Below are 16483 nucleotides of genomic sequence, written 5' to 3'. Positions count from 1 at the left end.
TAAAATTAAATACTGCTTTCACATTATAATATAGCATGAACGTCAACTAAAAATTATGATAATGGGAGTTCTGGGTATATATCATCAAGGTGGATATTACTCACTTTGTCCACTATATGAAATCAATTTCTTAAACTGACATTTCCCATTTGAAAATTTGCAATAGAAGCTGCGAGAGAAATTCCCATGTTATCTGAAAGAGGCACAGTGTTTTGTACCTGGCTCATTCAGTTTAACAGGTAGTTTTTAAGTTATGTTCCATTTTAAATCAAGTGATAATGGAGTCTGGTAATATTTCCACATTTTTAGAACCACTGCAGTTTATCTTTAGTACTAAATATAAATTGGAGATTAAAATGTAATTTCATTGTATTTTGTTTACGGTCTGCCTTTAGTTTAAAATTAGTAGGTTGAAGTTAATAAGGTCAGTACTTTAGTTCCTGTTACTGTCACTCATAATAGGTTCTGCAGGTCTTTGAAGTTTTAGTTAACTGCTTTGAAGTTAGTTCAAAGCAACATGGTTCTTACTGTAGTAAACTTCTGATTAAGTCATGGTATTGAATACTCCTGTAAGAACCGTTTACAGACTGCAATACATGTTTTACCTTTATTAGATAATCTGTATTGATGTCTTCAGGTAAATGAAATTACATAATTTTAGACTTTTACTATATAATATATATTTTTTAAATAACCTAACTTTGGTAAAAAAAAAAATGCTTTGTCTTGGTTTTTATGATGCAGTTATTTTACTTTCACCTGTAGCCTCGGGGTGTTCAGTGGCCCAGATATTATACTGTAATTGTTATGGTCATGGAGGTATCAATGTTGTGGATGACTCAGCCCAAAACAAGTTTTTGGCACTTTCAATGTATTATACAAAAAAAAACAAATTGCAGTTATTCCTCTTCAGTTTTATTTTTCAAAAATTACAATACAAAAAGTTAACGGGCAGAGTAGTGCACAAGTGTCTTGTGCATTGCATAAATGTGCCGCCTTCCATTTCAGTGCATTTGAACTGTTCAGTCACGTGCACACATGGTTCTGTCATTCCGCCAACATCAGATATTCTAAGGCCTTGGCAGGCTCCTCCCATGTAGCCACTGCACGTGGGATCTGTAAGAGGGAATAAAAATAATTTAAAAAGGGGGGGTTAATCAACATGTCGAAAAATGTTTGACTGAGTCAGTTGTGGCATGAGGACAAAGGCTTTACATAAGACAAGACTTACCTGATCAACTGCTTCAACACGTCCATCTAAAGCTGCACACTTCAGCTGTGAGGAGATCCAGTAAAGCCTCAAGATGGGTCCATTCAATCTAGAGAAAGAGATAAATAGATGAATTAAGTCCAGCAAATAGTGTTTGACATCAGACACCACAAAATGCATGCAAAACTATTCATGAGTGAAACTCACCACTTATTTCATATGTAAGGATACAAAGGAAACAACTGAATACAGTCTAGACACCTTACACATCAAATAGGACTGCTGTGGGACATTACTGGAGCAAATTTGAGGACTAATGCAGTGAACAGAAGTGGACTGAGCACAGTGCTACCTATGACTTAAGAGGCCAGTGATGTTTTCGTGGACGAGGTGGAGCACTACATTCCAGGAGCTTCATAGAGGAGCTTTTCCCCTCAATGGAAATTTAAGAATCAGAGAAGAGGCCATGGCATGTTTGTGGACGACATCTGAAGCAAGAGGACTAAACAGCGTCTAACTTGAAGGTATTCATGAAACAATGAAAATTGAGTTTGAAGGATGTGAGCAAAGCAAAAGGAGATTTTTACCTCACGTGCATTGGCCTACTTTCTCCACATATGACCTAGGCAAGAGAGCAGCTTTCATCTGAGGAGCACTTGTTGGTAGGCGCAACACTTCGCTCTCCAAGGACTTGTAGGTTTTTGAAGTGGCTGACCGCTTGAACGTAATGAAGCATTAACATGACCAGTCACCAGCTGAGGATTTCCCAGCATTTCCAATTACCACTCTAAGGGCCAATCAATCAAACCTCACTGGAGGTTCGATCTCCATTCACTATGAAGTCGTTTACGGTCTGGCAAAGAAACGGTTTTGAGGCATGACCATGACGATTCACTGTTCCAAAATGCAACTTTAGTTTTTAGATCTTAGGAAACCAGACAGTCTGTGAAAAGTGGGCTTAAAACAAATAAAATCTCATCTAGCTGTGACATTTTTTAACTGCCAATTTATAACTGCCCTCCACAGATATCCATGTTCAATTTTGTTGCTTTCAGCAGGTGACTTGGTTCTCACGCAGCATTACATTAACACATGAGCCTACAGCTCTCAGCTTTACTTCCCCCATGCGATGGTTTCGAAAGGCAAAAGAATCAAGATTATTTTCCACAGTCTGTTTAATAGGCTCCATGAAGCCAAACTGACAAAGAAAAAAAAGTTGATCATACAAAGAACATAAAGTACAAAACTGTTCCCGGTTGAGATATTACTTTGGGGAAACGAAGGTACATTTTTCGATCACTTAAACAAGATTAGTCCATTTTACAGCACATTTAAAATGCAGATGTTGAGCACAGAAGATACCTTGGACAGACTGTAGCATGCTGCAATTTGCAACTTCATGAACAGCCGGCCACTTCGGATGTGTAGTTCACCAGTCTGAAAGGAATTCACTCTTTTGGGAAATTGAACATACAGGAGCCTCAGCTAAACTAAGTTTTTGATAGTAAAAGGAATTTAGCATAAAATCCCCTTCCTGTTCTATAGTAAAGGGACCTCTTCTCACTCAGTTTAAAACCTGACAAGAGGTAGGTGAGTCACATGGACTGAGAGGGGAAATGATAACAAAAACAAAAAGCCCCATCAGATATTTCAATATAAAAAAACAAACCCAAAAACTAGATAAGGAATCAAATAAGGGAACACTTAATGTGCTGGACAAGAAGTCTACAGCGACTGTAGTGGCCGTTCAACGAAAAGCCATGTGGAGAGTTGTCTGGTGCCCAAATTTGGACTTAAAGTACTAATCAGATTACAGAGATGCCTTTTAGTGAAACGGATCTTTTGGAGGAATAAAAAAATGTCCAATCAAGCAAGGTAAGAGTCTGGAACTGCAATTTATAACATGGTTTGTTAAGGAATTACCAAAACTCATGGCTACATTTTTTAAGATGTTTGAGCTACTACAACAAAACTACAAAACTAAGGTCAGCAATAACACGTGGACATTTTTCTTGAGGAGCGCATCTTTGAAATACAGCCAGCCAAGTGATGATCTTGAATCGGGGAGGTGTTTACTCGTGTGTAGCTGAGGATAAGAAGTGGGCACACAGGTAAAGACACTGAAAGTTCCAACACTGGAGTCTCAAAACATCCCCTTCAACCCACCAGACAGTCCAAAATCCATCCCTCGGGTTTTCTCTAAGGGGCTCCGTCGGCTGAGATACGAGCAATATAATAGGAAATGCTACTCAGGTGTTCCAAATGGTTTGCCAGCCTTGTTAGAGTGGGATGGGGCTAGCAAAATTTGCGAAGAGTATTCAGAAGGTCATCAACTTGGACTCGGGTATAAAACTGGGGGGCATACGTGGTTCACGTCTTCATATGTTGGGGCTGTGAAAATGTCTTAATGCCGTGTTGATGTATGATGAGGGTTTACCACCAACTAGGTTTATATTCATGACTGGTGCAATGACAAATTATCTGGCAAATATTAACTTCCTTTGAAATTAGTGTTTGAATGCATGTTGATTTAGCATTATTTAGCAGAAAATGACAGCCCCAACATAAGTCTGTACACAATCAAATACACATCATTCATGCTTACCATAGCTGTCATATCCTTCGCGGTAGGATGCAGTGCGGTCGCCATATCCGCCCTGATTTCTGGAATAAAGCAAACAAGTATTAATAGCACGAAGTCTTATATTAACACATCCGGATCATTCCATCTCAAATCTGATGTTGTTACTATACATACCTGTTCTCTCTGTAGTTGCCTGAGGAGTATCCGCTACCACCACCTCCACCACCACCACTCCTGTATCCGCCGCCGCTTCCACCACCACCAAAGCTCCTGTCTCCGCTGAAGCCTCGGTCGCCATAGCTATTCCTCTCCCCGTATCCACGATCATTGTTGTATCCGCCACCTCCGAATTCTGGAATACAAGGGCACAGCAGAATTAGTAACAGGAAATATTTTTGATATTGGCAAAAATGTGCAAATTTAGAAAAAACGAAAACAAGACCGTGGGCTCTCACCTCTGGAGTAACCACGGCCTGCCCTACCACGGCCACTGGAACCGAATCGTCCTCCTCTTGGGGCTGAGCTGAATCCGGTCCTTGGGCGTCCGCCACCCTTTCCTGCTTCATCGACGCGAATTTGACGGCCATCCAGGGTCTGCAAGGGTGATTTGAGAACAAATTTAAAACCTAAATCATTGATACATGCGAAACAGTAAAATACAAACGGGCATCCATAAGGAAATTTAATTAATTTTTAAAAATAAATTTAAAATATTTTTTTTTAAATCAAAATGCAAATATAGTGATTTATCGTGTGATATCTACTGACCTTGCTGTTCATGCCTTCCAACGCATCTTTCGCGTCTTCGATGTTGTTGTACTTAACAAAGCCGAAACCACGAGATCTTCCAGTCTCTTTGTCTCTGATCACATCCACTAGGGGGAGAATTAAAAAAAAAAAATTGAAATAAATAAAACCCACCGAAATGCACCAAACCACTTCGGGTGGACACACCGTTAATGAATCGGAGGAGACGTGTGTGAGTCGGAGGATGCTTTACCTTTCTCGATGGTTCCGTATTTGCCGAAGGCCGCGCTCAAAGAGTCCTCGGTGGTGTCGAAGCTCAGTCCGCCGACGAACAGTTTTCCCTCGTCCGACATTCTCAATGTGGTTTTAAAATACCGCTTCAGTCACCTACAGCCAAACGAACACAAATCGGTTTGAGTAAACACGCGTTTCAAAAATACATCGACAAACATCGTCAACGGACAAAGTAGGTCACTGGTCCCGTTACACGAGGCGGCGGCCATCGCTGCGTAATTGTGCAAAATTCGTTTTTTGAATTTCAAACAGAGCACAAATACCACCCGAGCTAAAATGGTGTAAATTGAGATCGAATTAGTTATTTTATCGCCGTGGAGAGGAGGATGCCAAACTAGGCCTCGGGCCTACAAACGTGACTCCGCCTGGTTAGCGGATTTCATGTCGAGCCTTTTCTTTCGGCGCCATTTTACAGCACCGAGCTGGATCGCCACTTTGTCTCCCGGGCCCGCCACACCGTCGACCACGGCCGCCGGAGTCAAGAGGGCTCCACATTTCTCCTTATTAACGAACATACACGCGGTCGGTTATGTATCAGCAGGGCTCACTCGTGGACATTTGTGAGCGCTAAGAGCAGCACACCATTTTAGCTCGGTCGAGTCGTTGACGACATGTGTCGCTCCTTTGATCGACGTCGCCATTAGACATTCTCACTCGGTGCTCACGTAACAAAATGCGTTTTGGTTTTTTTCATCAGTAAAATTTTAAATAGTACACGACATTGATATCACAAACGAACATGCGTGGATTACAATATAAGTATACCATGAAATAATCTTCTAACGGTAATAGTCAGGATGGGTGAAGAGAGCGCTCACCGTGTAACTCTCCTTGAGCAGATGGATGATCAGCGGAGCCGCAGGTCGAATGAGGGAGGACGACCAGTGCGCTCTGCTTATGAGCGCTGAGCGGGCTCACTTCTTCTTCTGCTGTTCTACAGGCGGCGCGTGATGACGACATGACGGCTCAGCACCGCCACCTACTGACCTGGATGGTCTAACAAGCATGGTTTACAAAGAACCCTGCAAGACACATGGTAAATCTATGATTACATGACATTCATAGTAAATCTATGATTACATGACACTCATAGTAAATCTATGATAACATGACATTCATAGCAAATCTATGATTACATTACATTACATTACATTACATTACATTCATTTAGCAGACACGTTTGTCCAATGCGACTTGAAGATATGACCCAAAAAGTGCAAGAATCAAAGAGTTTTTTACTTAAATGTTTAATTTAAATTTGTACAGTTGTTTGCTTCCCCCCCCCCATTATTTTTCTTTTTCTGTTGTTGTTGTTGTTGTTTTTTGTCTTGTTTCTATTTTGAGGACAACTACTCTGTCTGCCTTTGAATTGCCCCTCGAGGACAAATAAAGTTTCATGACTTGACTTAACTTGAGACTTGGGAGTACAAAAACATTTATCAAGTAGGCGAAAAAAACTTCTAAAAAGTGCTAATTTTAGATATATCAATGTATTTTTAATTTAAAAAATAAAAAATTTAGGGAGTAAGGTCCAGTCTGAACAGATGAGTTTTCAGTCTGTGACGTAATCATTGGAGGTTTTCTGCTGTCCTGATGGGAGCTCGTTTCACCATTGAGGAACCAGGAGAGAAACCAGATACAATCACATTGTGATTTAGATGACCAACCCCACCCCTCGTTGTGAGGGAGTAGCAAGCCGTTAGGCAGTACCGGGGGAGTGGAAGCCTCTCTTAACATGTCTGATGGGGCTTTTCAAAGAAACATGTTCAGTCGACTTGTTAATAACTCTTAAAATTGAATTCATTCTTTCTCCTACACTTTTTAACCCATCAATGAATCTAAATGTGCTAAACTGGTGGAGGACCACACCTTAACATTTGTGCTTTTTGTCCCATACCAAGTAATACCAGAACCAGGATCACCCAAATCAATATCAATGCATTTTAATAGAACAGAATATAACAGAATTGAAAAGAATTTTATCATCAACCGAAGTGGAAATTTGTCTTCGGCTCACAAATAAACAAGCAACATTGTCTGTCTTGATACAGACAATCATAAAAACCAAGGAACAAGGAAAGACGCAGAGACATAAAAACAAGCAACAAGGAAAGACGCAGAGACATAAAAACAAGCAACAAATAAAAACAACGGGCACTCAGAAAAACAGGCACATACACAGAGTTGTATTGCATACAAAAAGAGTTCTCGTCATATCGGTGGATTGAACGTCACTTTGTGGAGTTGCCTATTTTTTGTCCGAAACAGCTAATGCACTATCGTATCGTGGGACTATACAGTAAGTCATGACTTATGAGGTGAATGCATTATAAGTATATCTGTGGGAGCCAAGTTACATTTCCACATGTTTAGTTTAAATAAGTGCCGTTTATATTTTGTTTAAGTACTTTACGTTGGTTTAGGTAGGCAAGCATGTTACCGTCGCTTTAAGAGAAGTAGCTCTGCATGGCTGTGAAGTTTAGTTAACTGCTTTGAAGTTAGCAAGTTCAGTTGAGGCTCCACATGGTTTTCTTACTTTAGTACACTTTTCTGATGAGGAAGACTTTGACTATTACTGTGAGAACTCAAGATTTGCAAACTGTGGAATAAATATTTGTTTTATCTTCTGAGATAACATCCTGTGGAAGTTTTTCCTTTTACCCATCGTGTACACAAGTTAATCCAAGAAAACTGATGAGTCCCAACCCAACTCCCCACAGTAGTCTTTGGTAACCTGTCAATTACTGTATATGCTTGAACAGAAAGACAGACACAAATTTTGTCCAGGTTTCTACATTTTATACTTTATTCTTTGCATTACCCCCCCCCCCCGAGTTTCTGTTACCACTGCATGAGTAAAATATTTATAGTAACATCCTGCATACAGACCAAAACATAGTTTACATTCAAGACATGGATGATTAAGGCAGTGTACACATAAAACACACACAATAAGAGGTTCTTGTACAAACACACCGCTTTACACCGCAATCTTTTGTGGCATATGCTACATAACGGTGACAGCCATTGTCGTTGACGGACGTAAATGAAATAACATGCTCAGTGCACCAAGAGTCTTCAGAGCTTTTGGGATTACATTCCTCAGAAATACTTTTAGTATAAAATGGCAAATAAGAGTGCACCCCCCGTGATTTCCACAACAGTTCCTTCTGTTCATCAAAGGAGGTGCCCTCGCTCTTCAGTGAGCTGCCACTGCTATTTCTCACAGTGTAGTGGACCTCTCCTGTCCGGGAGGCTAGGGTTGATGTTGACAATGTTGGTATGGGCGGGAAGTTTGCGAGTTCCTGCGAGTCCGCCTGCGAAGGCGCCGCTGATGCATCAGAGACTGGAGGTGCTCTAGCTTACAGTGCAAGGTGTGATCCTCCTCTGTCGAAGAGCCGAGGGGGCGACGCTCCTCACCTACAGGAGAGAGAAGAAAAGACAAAATGTAAAACAACAGAATTTAAGTAATTGTCTAGTGGGTTCTGTCGTGAATATTCTCATCATAAGAAATATATTCAGTGTTTGTTTTTTTTAACAAGGGTAAGAAGTGGAGAAAATAACTTCAGGGCAAATCATTTGATGTGGAGTAGAACACATGCATGCTTTGCAATGAACGTGAAAAGTCCAAGTACACAGGAAACTCGGGCTAAACAAAAAAACAACAAGAAAAGAGAGTGAGAATGAATTGATACAGAAAGCAATCACTGAAATGCATATCTCAAGTAATAAAGGGAAGAGAATAGAAGAGGGAAAAACAAGAGTCAAAGTTGAATGAAGAGTGTTGGCTAACTCGTAGACTTCCGAGTAGACATAGAGAGATATTAACAGTCTTCACATGCCTCTGTGTGAATATATATCTGATATTTAGCACAGCACAGGAAGTTTGGTCTAAGTCCTCCCAACCTTTCTTGGACTTCTTTCGTGAAATATTTGAATTGATTTCTGTAAACAGTATGTGCATAGAGGAGATTTACGTTGGGTTCAAGCTACGTTAAAGCAGGGATTATTCCTGCATTGTTAAAATGTGCAATTGTATGTTCTCGCTGTTTGCCTGAATCACATGTGGTCCAGCTGACCTGTAGCTTTGCTGAAGTGCTCTGCTCTCTGGGCCTCCAGTGGTTTGCTCCTTGCTTTGCTGGGCTCCTCTGCTGTGAGCACTGGGCCGACTGGAAGGTTTAAAGCAGGACAGTGGCCTTGAGAGAGGGTGGGTGGTGCCTCCTGGTGGTGACAGGCCGCTCTGAGGAGGTCACTGAGAATCTGGAGTATGATGCCGATGCCTCGTCGTGGGTGGCTGATGTCAGTGTGACTGTGGGGAGCCAGAGAGCCTGATGGGATGAGAAGAGAAGAGCAGGTGAAAATGACAGACAGAGAGAGACAGCACAAATCAGAAACACGTGTGGCCCTAAACAGACAGCACACTGTGGCAGATTAACGAACCCCATCTACCGATACCAACCTGAGAAAGACATTGACAATGCACTGACTGAGTGACCACAACCGGGCAATATAGAAGTGCAGACACAAGCAGAGAGAAGTATAATGTCAATGTAATGAGGGAACTGTGGAGACAGACCTGCATTTCTGTATCACAATGCGAATACTACACATGTACAGTAGTGAGGAACTCTTCCCAACATTTCTGAAATATTGCCCCAAATTCCAAAACCTAACACCAAGAGAGAATTTGCCCTTCATCCTGGGTGGAAAGAAAGAGTGTGCAGTGTTGGCTGCCAAATGTGTCAGCTCCTGTCACAACAAAAGACACAAACAGTTTGTTTTGTTTGTCGATGTGCCTGTTTGTTTTTTTTCATGACATCAGCTGGATTACTATATTGCTGTTTATATAATTTAGTTCATCAATTCAAGTAATATTTTTGTGGACAAATGTGACTGAAAAAAAAGAACTGGTACAAACTGGCACAGTTGACATCTAACTGAGCTGCTATTGTCTCATTGTGTTGTGTTGTGTTGTGTTGTGTTGTCTTGAGTTGTGTGTTGTGTTGTGTTGTGTTGCTGTCGCCAGGCCAGTGCTGCTTTACACACAGACGAAGACTCACCAGAGAAAGTCCCGGAGAAGACGCCAGGAGAGTGGTTCACAAAACTTTCTATGACTGCTCCTGGCTGCCTGCACAGCTCTTCAGTGGCCGAGGCACAATCATTAGGCTGCAAATCAGAAAAAAGGGGGAAAGTTTATCTCACTCCATGATGGAGAATATAAAACTAGAGGAACTATTAAATACTGGATATTTTCTCGACTCTTTACTGGCTTGTTTTACAAGTTATTTTGCCGTAGAGAATATGTGAAGCTAACCGTGTTGAAGGTTGAGGCTGGCACTGGGCTCGGGGGTCCTGGACTGGAGCCGGTGGGAGCAGGTGAACAGACCGGTGTGGCTGCTTGTAGTGGACAGCTGGGACGTGGACGACCAGAGGGCAACGGAGCAGTTGAAAGAACAGTGGGAGGTGTGCGTATAGAGTGACAGGGTTGAGGTAGAGATGAGTGCTGATAGCGGTTTACAGTAGGGACAGAGGTGGATGTGCAGGGGGTGGGAGCTGTGGAGTTTAAGGAAGTCCTGGATCCTTGAGTGCTGAGTTGGATATGGGATGTGGAGTCAGCAGATTCCGGGGCCGGTGAGGAGGTTTGGGAGGCAGGTGAGGTAGCGGAGGCAGAGCCTGGGTGGCTCGTACTGCCGGCCGGTGGCAGGCCACTTTGAAGCTCGCTGCTGCCCTGGACTCTCGCATCCCTGTCGCGCTGCAACTCCCTCACATCCTGCGCAGACAGCTGGAGCTGCACATACATCACATGAGCACCAATTCCCAGGTTGATGGTCAGAGGTGAGTGCCCAGACAGGAAGTCACTGATCTGCGGGATGGTCAGGAAAGAAACACTTCAGGCTTAATCCTCAACATTTCAGTCTTGGGCATGTGGGGATAATCAGATGAGGTCTGCCCTTTATGATTGGCATGATGCAATGATGTTAGCATAATGCAGGCTTCCGTGTTTTTCTGAGAACAGGAAAACAAGAATGTGTTGGCTTCCATTATTGAGAAACCATGCACGTGATGTCAACTTCAAAAATAAAATCAAGGATTAGGTGTCACAAAGCAGATTTGGAAATGTGTATGGTATTTTCTGACCTGTCGCACAAAATATGTGGGAAACAGACGCCAGTGCATAGTTTGAATAGTTTAAGGATGATACTGTTATTTTCTGTTTCTCACCCCATCGGAGCATTCAACAAGTGTTTGTGTGCAGGAGACAGTATAAGTCTCACCTGAGATTCTGTCAAACTCTCCAACACGTCCATCATGGTTCTCTCGGCTCTGGCAGTCGAGCACTGTGGCAGTAAGAACAGGACATTTCCATGAAGTCTGATCCCACATGTGTGGAGCTGAAGTAGCCTAAAGGAAGTGTATTGGTTCACTTACTACTAAACCAGCTTCGATGACAGGGACCAGGGTCAGTTTGCTGCCATCTGCTACTCCCAGGTCCAGCAGTTTCCCTGCAGTCAGCTGCCTGGTTTAATAATCCCATGGAGGAAGAACACAGTTAAATGTGCAATAAAAAAACTCACACATATGAGCTAGTCAACCTAAACGGACACAATGGTTTTACAGTGTCGGCTCACCTGTCCTTATGCAGGAGCACGGTCCTGTTCCTCTGCAGCCGGAGTTTTTGGGAGATGCGTGTCCTCAGTCCCTCGACAGTTTCCCCTCGGGGCACAGTGAGCTCCACCGGGCAGCCGGTGGTCGAGGTGATGGACAGACGCATGGTGTGTCCATCAGCCCCGCGGCCACAGAGACCCCGCTGCTGCTGCTGCTGCTGCTGCCGCCGCTCCATCCAGCCGAGTGCCTGTGAAATGTCCCAATTTCAAACCAGACTCTGGTCGCAGGAATCAATCGAGGCGAAGATGCGACAGTGTTTTTTATTGTTATTCTCAATCCTCATTCCTCAGAGGAACATGTGAAGCACCTTTAAATGTCAAAAAATTCAAATTGACAGGACGGTTTGACCACAACAGGCGGCCACAGTTTCTTTTCCTGGCAGTGACAGACGCAGCTCTACTCCACCGAGCGTACAACACCCCCGGCCCCTCTCGGCGTAAGCCCCGCCCGTCTGGACGCACAGCCAATCAGCGAGAAGCTCACAAGCAGTCAGCTGGTACAGTCCAATCAAAACGCTTTCCCCCGCACATTACGGGTCCACCCTGTTTAGTGCCACTCACCATTCATAAATGATGCAATGTGCACGGCGCATCACAACATTTTGTACAGGATGTCGAAATATCGGTTTAATAAGTGACCTTTTAATGAACAAAGTTTCCCCGGGATAAACATCAATGTTTCTGCAATAATGGTGACTCAAACCGACATTAGTAACACATCTACTTGGACTGCAGCTCCTATGATGAACATATCAGTCCGATTGCACTAAAGGTTTTTTTGTGTGCCATGACACCCTTTGTAGATTTAAATCCCAGGGTATAATATTATAACATCAGTCACTGACTCATCTGTAGGTCTGTGTGTGTGGCCGGAAACACAGAATACCCTTCTTTAAGTTGTGAAACCTGAGCACACTGACCATAAGACCAGTGTCTGCTTATTATTCAGGATACAGCTCTGCATGTGAGTTTGAAAAGCAAAGAAAAATAACCTTTTGAATTTTCTTCTCTTTCAATTTTATCATTTTTATTTTATACAAGGGGGCATATATGGTAAGCATTATGAGCCACAAGAGGCAAATGTGTGAGTTTGTTCAACAAAAAATTACATTGACCTCTAATCATTTTAAAAAGGACCCTGATGGGATTTGTTACATCCTACATTTCTGCACACATTGGGAATTTTAAAATCTTTAAAATTTTACACTAAAAATCTTTGTAGTCTTATACATTAATTTCCAAACAAATGTGCATTGGAGGTACCTTGAGGTGTCAAGGAACAATCACATCAAGAGCATTTTATTCAAATTGCCCAGGATCACTAATTTGATTTGAATTTTCCATTTCAACCTGGTTAAAATAAAATTGAAGGTTTTTTAAGATCATTTACAAAAATGTTCTCAATAATTTCTCCTTCTCAAGGTCGCATGAGTGCTGTGGCCCGTCCCACCATGCACTGGGCCAAAGGCAGGGGGAAACACCCTCAGCAGCCCGTCACATGCACATCTAGGGGTGCTGTAGAACCTCACTACTCAGCCAGAGAGAGGAGACAAAGAGTCCACAGATCCCTTTGTGTTCTGCAGTCTTGCACATCCTCCTCCTTTACAGTACATTCATGTCCACCTCTGGTGCACAGCAGGGCCTCGGGCTGCACCTGTCACATGGTGTACGGAGGAGAGGAGGAGCCTGGAGTAAAGTGACTTGGGAAGCCGGAAAGGGCAGAGAAATGCAGCCAATATGTGTCTCCTCACTGCGGCTAAAAATAGCTGCACCCACTACACCCCCGCTTTGTCCAGCCTGCGTCACTTCACTCGCATATAACCTTCCTCTCTTCCCCACGTCACCCCCACACTCACTCCTCCCCACTCTCTCCTAAATGCATACATGCAGTGCTTGTTTCATTGTCTCTTTTCTGTCGATAGGCCTGCGCACTACGTGAGAAAAACAGCCTTTATTCATGTCCTCTCCTTCTATCCTGCTCTGGAAATCTACAGTGATACTGTCACATGTACACACAGATGAAATTCAAAACCATTACGTCTTCGGAATTCAAATGGACAACACTGATCCCTTCTTGGTCTTTTCTCCTTTTACGTGACTCGAGGATCTCAATCTCCCAGTGTGCTTTTGATGGCGATCCTTCCCTCCCTGAGCCTCCCCCGCCTGCCCTCGTCCCCTGCATTTCTATGGCAGCATGTTTCACAGAAAGGGAGAGGTTGTTGCTTTACATTCTTCAGGCCTCGCTGAGAACAATTCCACAGGATGTCCTGCTCTGCAGAGCATGCACAGACGCAGCTGTGACGTCAACGATCTGGCAACACACACACACACACACACGCTGCATTAATGCTCTCCTCCACATTCCTCCCACCCCTGCTCGGCCTCTCCTGGCATCATTTCCCAGATGTTTTAATCTGCTGGCATGTTACACCTTAGAGTCGCAGGAATTTCACAGATAAAAACAATCTTGAGTGAGAGACATGCCCTGATTCATTCAACAAGAATTTCATCAAATGACTGTCAGGTTATCTGAAAACACAGACACAGCAGATGGAGCAGAGTCTATATGGCTCTTCAATGATCTTATTAGTTTAAATCTTTAATTGGGATGGAAATCTGAATTAGTGTCTAATCACCCATTTGATTCAACCCATTCACTGTAAATTACAGCAGACACCAAAATACTATTTTGGAGCATTTGTAGCCTAATGCAAGTCCCAAAAAATTATCAAGAAAAAACAAACAAAACATCACAAAACACGAACAAGGCAATAAAAGTACCCCAAAAAAACCTCAAGACAAGCACAAGATCAGACCAGTCACGACTACATATCTGACCCCTCTTTAAAGTGATGTCAGCCATCATCAGTATTGAGTTTCTCTGGGTTAAGTTACTCCACAAACTGATTCCCGAAATAGAGAAAGTCGTCCGTCCAAAGGAGGATTTTATGCATTTAGATTCTCCATAGACAGAGACACAGTGCGGTGACTCTCCACCAGAGACCCTGGAAGGTTTCACCATTTCACCAAACACTTATTTAGGATTTAATGGATAACTTTAGTTTCATCCATTTGACGAAATTATGAAACTTAACATATTTACTCCAGTCCAAAAGATAAATTGCATGATTATATTATATATCACCTCTAAGTATCTTGATTGTTGTAGAACCTGCATGTGTTCAACAACCACAACTTAAAGTGACACTATGCGTGACTATTCAAAGAGGAATTAACATATTCTTCCTCTTACAAATGAAAAGTTAGATTGTTCACATTCTGGGAGTGACATTGCCACAAATCAAGACTTTGAACTTGTTATGCAAAACAAATGTCTGAAAATAATCTCTCATAATAATAATAATAATAATAATAATAATAATAATAATAATAATAATAATAACAACAATAATAATACATTTCATTAATAAAATTGTTTATTGTTTTATATCAAAAAAGCAGCATAAGCAGCTTCAGTGTTACAGAAACTTTGAAAATGCACTGCAATCATTTAGATTACCATGAACACGTCACCTTTGCCTCCATGACTACTCCTATAACAAATATACATAGTAAACATGTTCATATAACTAAATGTACATATTTCCACGCGAGAAGCAAACAGCTGTAAAGATTGTGCCCATGGTGACATATTTCCACTAAACTGTTCGAAGTCCCAAGTCCTTGAAAACCATTAGCTGTGTTTACGTTTCAGAGGAGATCTCTTAGGCCTTTCAAGTAACTTAACTAAAGCAACGGAAAAGGTAGAGAAGAGCTCAAAATATTCCAAAAATGGACTGGTGCAATGCCTGAGAAGACGTGAAAGGCCACATGCCAGAAAAGTTTACACAGAGACGTCATATGGATCATGGCCTTGTTCCCGAATCGAAAGCATCTCTAAATCCATAAAACTGTGACACCTCAGTGTCTCCAGCAGGCTCGATAATGTTGGTCACTGTAACTCCTGAGATTTATTGGCCGACATGTAGGTCACTTTGGTTTGCTCTGGACTGATTCACCCAGCTGAATTAAATCACTGGTCATGTGTGCTGTTATTTCTGTCACCCGACCAGCCGTCCTTTGAGCCAGTTTGCTGAAGTTTTTTCAGGGGAAAGTTTTTTGTGCAGTAACATAAAATTGCTTCTTCAGACGTCTGACTTAACTTCACTGCTTCAGACTCCCCATCCTCCCACTTTCTGTTATCGTACAGGCACAGATTGGACCTCCTGCCACTTTGCTGCCGAGGCACTTTCTATTCGTGAAAGCATTCGTTTTCTACATCACACAGGAGTGCACGCTGCAGAGGGTATGATTGCAGGAAGCCTGATAGAAAAATCAACTGATGTTCAGAGAGAGAGAGCGAGAGAGAGAGAGAGAGAGAGAGAGAGAGAGAGAGAAATCTCTATTGTCACAACAAGTACAATGACAGTTTGTGTGCTGCAAGCCTGTAGATGCCTAATTAGGTAACACACACACAAATTAAATTACATTTACTTTAGTAAAATCTTATAGACACCGTGAAAATAGGATAAAAATATAAATAAATATCTATATACAAGGAATCGAAATAGAGAGACGGTATATATAGTATTGTAGGAGGAGCAGGTCAGAGGTCACCAGGTAAACTAGGATAAAAGTGTTTATCAAAGGACCATAAAGTCTTAATAACCCCTGCTTCCCCTGATAGATAGATTATGCTGATGTTTATACAAATATTTTGTCCAAGAACTAATATATTTCTGCATTGATTTACATAAATGTCTCCAGACAGTCAGGTGAACAACTTTTGGACCCCTTTTTACCTCCAACCTTCCCATAAACCACAGTGCACATGGCACACGTCAGCTTAAACCAGGCAGAGCTCATACTGGGACATTATGTACGTCAGTTAGTGTGATTAACATGACTTTACTTCTGGAACCCCAGGGTGGTTACTCCCTCGGCCCCCCAGTGGTGATCCAGTCTCATGTGTAAATGAGAGGA

At 42.3% G+C, this 16483-nt stretch overlaps 2 protein-coding genes across 4 annotated transcripts; both read right to left on the bottom strand.

Moving 5' to 3' along the window:
• Positions 1 to 893: 893 nt before the first annotated feature.
• On the bottom strand, positions 894 to 5805 carry cirbpa (cold inducible RNA binding protein a). Of its 3 annotated transcripts, XR_004794062.1 has the most exons (8): positions 5654 to 5805; positions 4795 to 4928; positions 4563 to 4669; positions 4250 to 4388; positions 3969 to 4146; positions 3816 to 3874; positions 1232 to 1319; positions 894 to 1116 (listed from the first exon to the last, which is right to left on the bottom strand). XR_004794062.1 is itself a non-coding variant. In XM_035635849.1 (7 exons), the coding sequence occupies exons 2-7, from the start codon at positions 4892 to 4894 to the stop codon at positions 3283 to 3285; spliced, it is 597 nt and encodes a 198-aa protein (XP_035491742.1). In that variant the 5' UTR covers positions 4895 to 4928; positions 5654 to 5805; the 3' UTR covers positions 2368 to 3282. The 3 variants fall into 3 exon arrangements, 2 of the variants coding, with proteins under 2 accessions (XP_035491742.1, XP_035491743.1); XM_035635849.1 differs by lacking the exons at positions 894 to 1116; positions 1232 to 1319 and adding an exon at positions 2368 to 3296; XM_035635850.1 differs by lacking the exons at positions 894 to 1116; positions 1232 to 1319 and adding an exon at positions 2368 to 3296 and having other exon boundaries at positions 4277 to 4388.
• A 1852-nt stretch (positions 5806 to 7657) lies between these two features.
• Positions 7658 to 11916, bottom strand: LOC118311750 (midnolin-like). The gene is made up of 7 exons (XM_035635853.2): positions 11465 to 11916; positions 11265 to 11352; positions 11111 to 11173; positions 10150 to 10698; positions 9896 to 10001; positions 8915 to 9163; positions 7658 to 8255 (listed from the first exon to the last, which is right to left on the bottom strand). The coding sequence occupies exons 1-7, from the start codon at positions 11674 to 11676 to the stop codon at positions 8092 to 8094; spliced, it is 1431 nt and encodes a 476-aa protein (XP_035491746.2). The 5' UTR covers positions 11677 to 11916; the 3' UTR covers positions 7658 to 8091.
• Positions 11917 to 16483: the final 4567 nt, after the last annotated feature.

This window comes from Scophthalmus maximus, chromosome 5, assembly GCF_022379125.1.
Source record: "Scophthalmus maximus strain ysfricsl-2021 chromosome 5, ASM2237912v1, whole genome shotgun sequence".
Lineage (NCBI taxonomy): Eukaryota > Metazoa > Chordata > Actinopteri > Pleuronectiformes > Scophthalmidae > Scophthalmus > Scophthalmus maximus.
Note: the sequence above shows the minus strand (reverse complement) of the source record. Positions and strands in the feature narration are given on the sequence as shown.